The 11,431-nt window shown below is 33.4% G+C and overlaps 2 protein-coding genes and 1 long non-coding RNA gene across 3 annotated transcripts; all 3 read left to right on the top strand.

Annotated features, from left to right (window-relative positions):
- The first annotated feature begins 1,502 nt into the window (after positions 1-1,502).
- Positions 1,503-7,700, top strand: LOC124445538. The gene is made up of 6 exons (XM_046996264.1): positions 1,503-1,661; positions 2,638-2,961; positions 3,917-4,147; positions 5,166-5,486; positions 6,589-6,822; positions 7,418-7,700. The coding sequence occupies exons 2-5, from the start codon at positions 2,745-2,747 to the stop codon at positions 6,717-6,719; spliced, it is 900 nt and encodes a 299-aa protein (XP_046852220.1). The 5' UTR covers positions 1,503-1,661; positions 2,638-2,744; the 3' UTR covers positions 6,720-6,822; positions 7,418-7,700.
- On the top strand, positions 7,281-8,651 carry LOC124447311 (the record flags this gene model as incomplete). The annotated part of the gene is made up of 3 exons (XM_046998208.1): positions 7,281-7,287; positions 7,418-7,744; positions 8,524-8,651. Coding segments are annotated over exons 1-3 (462 nt in total), but the record flags the coding sequence as incomplete, so codon positions are not given.
- Positions 8,652-8,656: 5 nt separating this feature from the next.
- Positions 8,657-11,150, top strand: LOC124445543. The gene is made up of 2 exons (XR_006948189.1): positions 8,657-8,755; positions 10,606-11,150. It is a non-coding gene; the product is annotated as an uncharacterized LOC124445543 (long non-coding RNA).
- Positions 11,151-11,431: the final 281 nt, after the last annotated feature.

The following is an 11,431-nucleotide window of genomic DNA, read 5'->3' as shown; positions in this document are numbered from 1 at the left end:
TGAAATATTTTGTTCTGAAGGTATTTTGAATTTAAAATTAATCACCTATAATGTATTTTGAGGAACGCTTGATCCGCTACAGTCGTGATACTTAACGTAGTATTTATCATCAAAGTGCAATTTAACCCGTGAATGGTTGAATGTTGACTTTGAATAAACGTTAAATTTTATGTACACAGGAAGAGCTAGCTGCACGACACATTTTGCATCTTGTTGATGGTTACTAAAATTTCACTATGTCAATCAAAGTAAAGACTCGGCAATATTTTTTAACTAAATAAACATTGTTGTCTCAGAAAATGACAGTGAACGTAAAATAACGAAAGATTTTACCACAAAGAATCTCGCCAAACCATATCATAGGTGTAGGAAAATTAGTATTTTTTGGGGGGGAGGGGGGAACGGAGGGCCATATTAGGCATGTTATAATTCATCGAAAACAGTAGATGTCAAAGGAATTTAATACTGCTTATCATAACTAAGAGCACTCTTTTTCTATGCCAATGCACTACTTATCGTTAAAACACAATTTCAATGAAGTTCAATTTCTCGCTATAATTTAGCATGACGAGCAAGTGGATATTTGTTGTGATCTTTTGCGTCCTAACAATTTCCACGAACATCGCTGACAGCATATGCTGCAATAGAATTAAGGAATTGGTGCAAAAAAAGAAAAACGCCTTTGCAACTCTTTGTGCATCAGGAAACAATCTCCCTCGGGGTTGCTGTGACGATATTAAGAAGGAAGTAAAGTCGTTTGAGGATGCATACCAGTTGTTATGTGTTAATTCATGTAAGTTTACAACCACAATATGAACATAATATGGGCTCATATTTACAGAAATAGATCAATTAATATAAAATGGATCTGAACACTAATGACTGCACAATAGTTCTGTATAAAAGCATGATATATGAACGTACAAAATGGAATGAAATTTTTAAATGCTAATTCCAATCTAAGCTACAGGGGCGTAAAGCTACCAGGTTTATTTAAAGAATGGAAGATGTGACACAATTAACTTGTTTATTAAAAGCTATGCGGTCAGCAAATATTAAACAGTAACATGAACACGTATTGTTTTGAGAAAAAAAATCATGAATGAATGGGCCACAGTCACGTGCTCTTTGGCAATAAGTGCCAACAACTTAGATGATTTGTTTACAGTCCAAAAGTCAAGCTATGTTAATTTGAAACCATGCAATGTGCTATGCCATGGCAATGTAAATTGATGAAACAATATTTTAAGTTTTGTAAAAAGAGCAGGTAATAAGAAGTTTTCTTAATTGCTTTCCAAAACGCAAACTTGTATCAAATGACAGTTTCTTGATGTTTTATGTTTCTAAAACAGGCCATACTTAAAGCTAGCGGCTTAAAGCTAAGCTTACAAAAGGTTCATATATGATTTTATTGTCATTCCTAGCAAACATCCTGGGGAACTCGAGCATTCTAAAGAATAAGCAGCAATGGATAACTCAGCTTCAAAAGTGGCTGCCATCGAACTTAAGAGGTCATAAGACGGTGCTCTGTTACAGAGCAACCGTGAATGGTTGGAGCTCAAACAAATTCCACAGTCGTTGTGACTCGAAGGGACCAGCACTAGTCATTATCAAAAAAGGATCGTATGTGTTTGGGGGATTTGCATCGCAATCTTGGGGAGGTGGTAAGCTTGAGAAAATTAGACAACTGTATAATTGTAGCTGTGTTAAGCTAATAGTATAAACAAAACACAGAAAACTATTTTTATCTTGTAAATGACGTATTGGCAAGTAGAAAGGAATTTTAGACTTAATAGCTTATGCATGTATCTATGAATACAAATTGCATGAAAACTTTTTTATTTCGGCCAACACATGCATGTATGCCAATATTAACTAAGAAAAACTACGAAATGTTTACAATAGAAAGGCATGAACAAAGATTAATCATCAAAAATTATCGAGCTCCGACTATTGAGAAAAATTACAAGCAATTAACATTATCTTTCACAAGTTAAACAATATCGGTTATGATTGGTCAACTACCTGCAAATAATTCTCGATATCTGTAAGTAAGACGTCATGTCTACAAATAATAGTTTCTACAATAAAACAATTATTGAATTTGACCTTCGCATTATATCATGAATTATTCAAACCTTGGTCAATGTTATAGTTGTCAATGTCTTGCCACCTACAAAGTATTGAAAATTATCTGTAGGCGTCGTAATTGTTTATGTGAAAATTGTAAACTAAAAAGTATGATCTTGCTCGAGATTTGCAAACGTTTTACAAACTATTTTTGCTCATATTATTGAATATAAAGACGTAAAAACAATTGAAAGGATTGCACTGTCAGTCAGGAGAGTTTTTGATGAGTATTATCGGAAAAAAGACAAAAGCGAAATGCAAAAGTTTTGGCTTGATTGATTTTTCACTCAATATACGATATCCAGCATTATTTTCTGATGCTTTTGCAATCGGCTTATTGTTGGAATCGTTAAACAAATCTTGACAAAATCACAAATAACCATATAACACGTTGACTTTCAATAAGTCGTTGGATTTTTCTATGGAGAGAGAAATAAGCAATATGAGCTATCTCTGTATAAGGAGCATCCAACTAAATTGTTGTTATGAAATTCTCTTTAATTATAGGAAGTGGTCGTTACATAAGAGCACCAAATTCCTTTATTTTCTCGTTCAAAAACAAGGATGGTCTAAAACCTTTCAAATCCACGATCTATAGATATCAGCAATACGCAATGTACACAAATACATACTATGGACCAACATTTGGAGGTGGTCATGACATTTATATCGCCAACAATGCTGGGTCCTATTCCAATTCAAACACAAACTTTCGTTACGTATACAAGCTCCCATCTGGCTATTCCTACGGAAGCACAAAAGCAAAGAACTTATTGGCTGGCTCGTACAGGTTTTCTCCAAACGAAGTAGAAGTTTTTTATTTTTCTGCACGTAAGTTAGCAACAAAAATTTTATTTAAATTATATATATATAGTTTTATTGAGTTTAAATAAGATAAAATATGGTGGCTTGATACATACAAGAATCTTGCAATGCAGGAAATATATCACAAGGGCATGACTTTTGCAATATATGACCTAGCTATATAGGAAAATAAGGAACGTGTATAAAAATATAAAAAGGAATGCATTTCTCGAATCTGACTTCAAGCCTTACATTTTGCACTATCTAAACTACAGAAATATGGCTGTTAGAGGTGATGAAGGATGGTTTGTGTGCATGTGTGTGTTTATAAGTGTTCGTGTAGGAGAGTTGTCAAACTGTTATGCTATTTCATAGATGTCGAGCTTTCACTCATCGTCAAACTGTACCATATGCATGAACTTAAAGATAATTTTCATAAATAACTGTGCAGTGGCTATTAGCTTTTGGCAAAACTTCATATGTTTCTCTTCCTAGCCAGAAAGTCAACTTACGTCATGTTTAGAGCATGCTTAGCAATAGCGCTTACAATTAGCGGCGTAACTGTAGAGGAGCTCTGCGTGTCAGAGCTGTAGGCACCAAAGCAACTAACTTCCATGGAAGTACCTTGCGGAGTTAATCATGAAAATAAAGCGAATGAAATGAGTGTTTATTATCTTGGGGCAAGCGGAAGCACTGAATATATCTCACTCAAAGTCTTTATATAAACAAATATTGTTATATTAACGATTAGTCGGGAATTTTTTATGTTGTTAGAGCTTTGGAGGAGAGAAAAAGTTAGCCCATTATGGAAAGTTACTGGCAGCCTAATTCAAACTTACGCCACTTCCTATAGTAAAACAAAATTTCGAGACAGACTTTATTGCTAAATTTGTTTTTCTTAATGATTTATATTTGAAGAGTTCACTTAAAGCAATAACAAAGCATTCAAAAGTTTCATATGGAATTTCATTTTCATCTCTAGCAATCCTGCAGGACTCAAGTATTATAAAGAACAAGAAATGGGTAGAAAAGCTTGAAGAATGGTTGCCGTCGAATTTACACGGCAAATTGACTGAGCGCTGTTACAAAGCATCCGTGAATGGTTGGACTGGGAGCACATTTCACAGTCGTTGTGACTCAAAGGGACCAACACTGGTCATTATTAAAAGCGGATCTTATGTGTTTGGGGGATTTGCATCGCAATCTTGGGGAGGTAACTTGAGACAATCTTTCGAACATCATTAAAAAAAATTTTATAAAGAAGAATGAATTTTTCATGAGAATATCTTAAACAACATTTTCTCGTTAAGAAATTTTTATACAATGAATTCTTTATACAAGTATTTTTCCAATTAAAAAGCATATAGCTAAGAATTTATTCTTAAAACAAGAAATAAGACTAATTTGAGAATTAAAAATAATTCAAATTAGGTAGCTAATTAAGAAATCGTGGGAGAACATATTTTTGTATCAAGAATGTTCCCCCATCTGCATGATGCTCTTATCAAAACAACTGGATGGTTGAAAATTGGCTTTTTTATTAGACAATAGAACTAAAAACATATATATAAGGTCTTCTAAGATAAAGAGAAAAATATGAGGTACAGTTCTTAATAAATGCAAGAAAACGTTTGCCAACAAAAACTGGCTACTAAATACAGTTATTAGTTAATATTTTTTTACAAAGGAGATTACTGGCATTTCTCTTTTGGATTTAGCTACGATTCTACATGTCTTAAATCTTACTTCAAAGCTATAAAAAGACATTTCTTTTGTCATTAAGCATTGCCAAAGGACATAGCTATTAGTTTTTAACCCAGGATCCAACTATAGCAAATTTCATGAAAATCTTTAGTAAAAAACAAACTTCGGAAAGATTAGCCCTTGATGAAACAGCTAGCTCAATTTTTAACCTGTTTATATATATTAATGAGCTTATACCTAAAACATATTTTTATAAATGTACTAATATTCTATATATGGCCTGTCATTAATTTTACAATGTCCAAAGCCTTTTTTTCCTACTGAGGCTTCTTGTGGTCGATTTTTACATTAAAGAGATATGAGATTTGCCGATGAAGAGCCATAAAGTTCCAACTAAGAATTACAAGATTCGATCATTGAAAATATAGAATTGACAAATGGCATTGTTATATCTGTGCTAGGAATTCCTATGCTCCATCGTAAATGCTCCATCTTAAATGTAATTTTGTATGTCTGTCTTTTTATAGGAAACAGTCGTTACATGCGAGCAGCAAACTCTTTCATTTTCTCCTTTAAAAACAAGGATGGTCTGGCACCTTTTAAATCAAATACATCCAATAATGCATACGCAATGTACACAAATAGATACTATGGACCCATATTTGGATACGGTTTTGATATCTATATTGCTAACAACGCCGGATCCAGTTCCAGCTCATACACAAACTTCGGCTATGGATATAAGCTCCCATCTGGCTATTCTGCTGGTAACTCCAAAACACGAAACCTGTTACCTGGGTCATACAGATTTACACCAAATGAGCTGGAAGTCTATTATTTTTCCACACGTAAGTTAACATTAAAAATCTTAATCATATATGGCGTCATAAAAACAACAGCTTAAATTCAGCAGTTTGGCGTGTATAGCGACACAAGTCGCGTGACATGACATTTGAAATCATGGAATTGAAATTGCAAAGACATTTCATTATGCAAGAACTACAAAAAATACTCGTGTGTACAGTAAAACCCCAATAACTTGTGTTCTCTTGAGGTTCAAGGAAATTGTGAGTTGTTATACTTTGTATATATTACGTGATTATACGAAAGCATGGGTAATTTCAGTATTCGCTCACAATTGTAAGCTGCAACACAGCAATATACAAATAGTTCAAGGGTTAGTAAAGTACTTTGCAAGACCGAACTTTTCATAATTACAAATTCAGAAATATCAAAATTTTGATACTTTTCAGGCAAATTACTCATTATCAACTTATATAACTATGTGGAATGCATGATTTATCAATTTTTGCTGTTTAAATCAAAGTTGTATTTTTTACTTATATAATTTTCACCCTTGAAGCTTACCCTTTTATGTTTCGAGATTAAAGCTCAAGTCATCCAGGGAAATTTGACCTGAAGTAAAATTGAAATTCGTTCGAGTATGCACGTTCGAGTTAAAAGGAGTAAATTGATATAAATTAAATAAAATCAAATCCAGCAGCGCACTGCATAAATTTACATTGAGCTCGCGAAGAGCTCATGTTATTGTGGTCCTATTGTATTACTTTATGAAATGGAATATACGTTTCAAATCTGACTTATCTAAATCTAATGTTTTTAGCTTACTCTAAAAAACAGTGAGGTAGCTATGACGTGTGTAATAAGTTAGATGAGGGATGTGGTTACACTGCGTTGTTTGGTAAATGCGGTTTTATCAGTAAATGCCAAACTGCAACATATATGCATGTATTGCATAAAGAAAAGATGCAGGGGTAAATAAATAGGCTAAATTCACATTTCTCTTGGCAAAACCAAAATTCTTTCTCTCCTTCAAATGCTCTTGTAGAATTAAACGACCTTTTTATTTTGCCTTTTATTACATAAAGAGTTTGCTTAGTAAAGCATGCAATTCAAACGTTTCATATAAGATTTTATTTTCACGTCTAGCAATCCTACAGGACTCAAGCATTCTAAAGGACAAAAAGAGATGGATCGGAAAGCTTCAACAATGGCTGCCTTCGTACTTGAATGACAAAAAGACGGTGCGCTGTTACCAAGCAACGAAAAATGGATGGTGAGGGAGGACATTTCACAGTCGCTGTGACTCAAAAGGACCAACATTGGTTATTATTAAAAAGGGATCGTATGTGTTTGGGGCATTTGCATCAGAATCTTGGGGAGGTAAGGTCGAGTGACTTATATGACATTAATTGCATGTGAATACCTTTTGAATTCAGTGGTCATTCTAAGATAAAAATGATGTGGCACGCAGAAGAAAATAGTTTTTATAATATAATGCAAATTTTGTAAGGGATAACACAGATATCATTTGCATGTTCGGTACCTTTATTGGGAATCTATAGATATATACAGGCTTGGAACTTCCTCATGTCGGAATATTACAAATATATATGTAAGCAAACAATAGTTAAGCCAATCTTAGTGCTTATTTCAATATGATAACAATAAAAATATGACAAACTGATTGAATAAGGCTAAGTGGAGTTGTCTTATATCTGCACGTCTAAGATATTACGTTGACGTTATATCTAAGAATTAATCCTCATCGAATTTTTCATATAGAAGTGAAATCTTAGCAAAAATTGTAAACAAATTATCTTGAATTTCAAAAGTAATTCATGGCAAGTTTTGTATAGCGGGTCATTGTTTCAGTCAAAAAGCATAAAGTTTGATTAGTGAAATAGAAAATATCAACATCATCTTCATATATGAAACTTTTAACTCAAATGTTTTGTGTATTACTGTTAAATTACAGGAGGACGTTCTGGTTACATACAAGCACCAGAAGCTTTCATTTTCTCCTTTAAAAACAAAGATAATCTTGCACCCTTTAAATCCAATGTTACAAGATACAAACAATATTCAATGTACACATACAGCAGCTACGGACCAACATTTGGTGGTGGTCACGACATTTATATCGCCAACAATGCTGGGTCCTATTCCAATTCTTACACAAACTTTGGTTATACATACAAGTTCCCATCTGGCTATTCTTACGGGAGCACAAAAGCAAAGAACTTATTGGCTGGCTCGTACAAATTTATTCCAAACGAAGTGGAAGCATTTTATTTTTCGCCATGTAAGTTATAACACCATATTTTAAACAAAATATGGCATCATAATAATGATAATAATGTTTATTAGTTAACTACAATCGCGTGCGTCTTGGTATATATACCTACACCAAACTTAAACCATGGAAATATATCGTAAAATTGGAACATCATGCAAAAGCCATCTTTACAAAACTATAAGAAATGATAAATGGATACATGAAGAAATAAAATGGGATATAATTTTCAAATCTGTCTTTCGTAGTCTAATTTTTTGCCAAATATAAAGGACAGGTGCACAGAATAAATAACTAATAAAAAAAGTACAACTTGGAAGTTTTCGGTGCAACAGATAACTGCCAGAAGCAAGGTTCAAACCATGTTTTTTTGTGGTAAAGCGAGTGCATTTTAGAGTAAAAATATGGCTAAAACTGATTTATGAAGGTTAAAAATGCTTTTCTGGAATATAAGTGAACTATCTTTGTCACCAGTAATGTGATGTATTTTGAAGAAATTGTAAACACCTTTTAAACGATATTGTAAACACATTTAGCTAACGTAGAAAAATGATACACTATATTAGGAATTTATATTAGGTAAAATATTCTACGGCCTCCTCGCAGATTTTAGAGGAACTTTGTTGTCTAACTGGAGGTGTTATACGTAACTTTTTGTATGTCTTAGCGACGTGTTTCGAAGGAGTAATTTCACAAACCACCTTAATGTCTATATGAAAAAGAGATCCGTCAAAACAAGGGCGAAACGTTCAAAAATTTAACATAAAATTTCATTGTCACCCCTATAGTGATCCTGCAGAACTCAGTTATTCTGAAAAATAAACAAGAATGGATAGGAAAGCTTCAAAAATGGTTACCTTCGAATTTATATGGCAAAAAGACGAAGCGCTGTTACAAAGCAACATCGAATGGATGGAGCAAGTACATTCCACAGTTGTTGTGACTCAAAGGGACCAACACTGGTCATTGTTAAATATGGAGGTTGTATTTTTAGAGGATTTGCATCAAAGTCTTGGGGAGGTAAGCCCGCTCTAATTCTAAATTGTTTTCAAACTTAAGCATGTATTTATAAAAACAAATCTATTGAAATCTTTTACACGCCGGCAGGAACGTAGTCAGAACGAACGATAATTGGGGGGATGATATACCTATGTTTTAAAATAAGTGCATGAACTGTATTAGTTATAAAAAAATCAATGGGAGTTATCTTATGGACATGCATTCTACATTTCTTTGATCTTGTTTTAAAGTTATATAGCCCAATATTTCTTTTGTCATTTAGCAACACCAGAGTTATAAAAAAGTTAAATCTTCGTCAGGGTGGGATATCATGTTTTGAAAATCTTCGTCAAAACAACATCATATTACTCACATCAGCTATGCGAACCGGGTGTTACGGGTACATGCATGCATGTGCTTAACTTCCAGTATTCAACTTTGAATCATCCTCGAAAATTTTATTCGCCGATAGTACCAGTCTACCCGCAGTTTTTTTGCAACTTTGACCAGCACCAAACCATATTTTTATAGTTATACGTAGTTTGCATACGAGATGCAAATTGATTTATAAAAAAACTCACGAGTCCATGATTTACAAATTGCATAAAAATAATTTAATAATATAGCTAAATAAAAGAGTTTCTCAATTCTGTTAATTTTTGACTTGAGCGTCGCACGGTTCAACTGGCAAGTTATAACTATCGACCGGCTCGTAATTTTTTAATTCGTTCAAATAATTTTTTCACACCATTGCTTCCAAACACAAAGCCAAAAACAAGATAGCTATAACCAGAAGTGTTCGCATTTTCGGAAATGTCTTCCAAATACAGAACTGTAGACTCGGTTTCTAAAGAAAATCTACTTAAAATTTACGCTGGCCATTGTATCCATTTGCTTTTGTTTACAATAACTTAAATTTCCCGCCATTGAAATGATTTATTTCGATTGGCTTTATTTTCATTACCTTTTTGTTTGACTAACTAATCAGGTGCACTTTCTATAAGTAATAGCATGGTTTCGAGTGCAACTTGGGAAAAACATGGACGAGTAAGTTTTTCAAAGACTATCAAAAGTCCTAAGGACAATTCAATTTGAAGTCTTTGAAAAACTCGCGAGTGCCTGTTTTTCAAATTGCACGAGAAACCATGCAATTCCTTATTAATCATATACATGAAAAAATTTCTCAATTCCGTTGATTTTTGACTTCAGCGTACGTACATTGCAGCCGGCGAGTTTAATCTTTGATCAACCGGTTCGTATTTTTCAATTCCGTCGGATATTATTTTCAGGGCATCATAACTTATGCACACGCAGCTAGAACAAGGTATCTACTTTTAGCAGTATTGTTATTTTCATCCAGAAACACTTTGCAAACGGTGAGCTGTAAACTCCTTCGCTAAAGAAAATCCACTTTACTAAAGAAAACTTACGCCAGTCGTTGTAATTGCTTTTTTTAGAATAATTTAACTTTCCCGCTTTTGAAATGTTTATTTTGATTGGCTCTTAGAACATTTTTTTGTTTGACTAACCAGTCAGGAGCGCATTTTTCAAAAATAGATTGCACTGTATTTCCTTTTTTTGCCTTGTGTTTCCTATTTTTGCACTGGTATTTACGATAAATTTCCCTCCTCTAAACCAATCAGAATTGAGAAATTTTTTCATGTATATCATTAGAAGAGAAATCAGCACTGGTGTTTCTCTGAAATTTTCATTGCTTTTAACCAATCAGAACTCAGAAATTTGTCATGCATAAATATATAATATCTTTTTGACTCACCAAAAAGGAATGGAAATTACTAACAAATAATCACTAAAGAAAGCAATAAGAATTTCTAATTGAAATGTAATTGTTTTATGTTGTTTATTTGTAGGAAGTAGCCGTTACATAAGAGCATCAGATTCTTTTATTTTTTCTCTTAAAAACCCGGCTGGTCTGGCCCCTTTCAAATCCTCAATATATAGATATCAACAATATGCAATGTACACAAGCAGCAGCTATGGACCCACGTTTGGAGGTGGTCATGATTTGAAAATCGGCAACAATCCAGAACCAGCACAAGCTCGTACACAAACTTTGGTCATACGTACAAGCTCCCATCAGGCTATTCGTACGCGAGCAACAAAGCAAAGAAATTGTTGGGTGGCTCCTACCAATTTCGTCCAAACGAAATTGAAGTGTTCTATTTCTCCTCATAATAATCGGACCATTCACGAATAAAAAGTGTCATTAAGAAAGCATGTTTTCTCCTTTTTTGTTAAGTTAACCGAATTAGCTGTCGCACGTAGCAAATAATCTCATAGATAATAATTGTAATCATTCAATAACTATGCAAAGTAACCAATATTGTAATTCCTTAAATGAGAATTGAAATACTTATTTTGCACTTATTAATTGCAACAAAACTTTTCTTTTCGACATGCTGTTGTCTTGTAAGATTCCTCTATAGTTGATGATGACTTTAGGTCATTGTGTGTAAGCTGCTGTATAAGTTTAGGTTTTGAGATGAAAAGAAGGTTAGTAATGAGAAATACTTTGCATAAGGTTTATGATATCAATACACAGCTATAGGATGCATAAACAACTGCAATGTTTGAATTAATCACCTGAGTTTTCTAAATATATCATGCATACGCATACATTTAAATGGGATTCCGCCAGCTGCTTGTATGTAAAATAAACGTTAGTCTTGAAACATT

Source organism: Xenia sp. Carnegie-2017, unplaced genomic scaffold (assembly GCF_021976095.1).
Source record: "Xenia sp. Carnegie-2017 unplaced genomic scaffold, XeniaSp_v1 HiC_scaffold_22, whole genome shotgun sequence".
In the NCBI taxonomy this organism is placed as follows: domain Eukaryota; kingdom Metazoa; phylum Cnidaria; class Anthozoa; order Malacalcyonacea; family Xeniidae; genus Xenia; species Xenia sp. Carnegie-2017.
Note: the sequence above shows the minus strand (reverse complement) of the source record. Positions and strands in the feature narration are given on the sequence as shown.

Bases quoted from the DNA above. Each gene is read 5' to 3' on its own strand.
- LOC124445538 (XM_046996264.1), top strand. From the start codon at position 2,745: ATGTACACAAATACATACTATGGACCAACATTTGGAGGTGGTCATGAC. The intron at 4,148-5,165 runs GTAACTTGAGAC...GTCTTTTTATAG, and splicing joins TGCATCGCAATCTTGGGGAG to GAAACAGTCGTTACATGCGA. The intron at 5,487-6,588 runs GTAAGTTAACAT...TTTCACGTCTAG, and splicing joins AGTCTATTATTTTTCCACAC to CAATCCTACAGGACTCAAGC.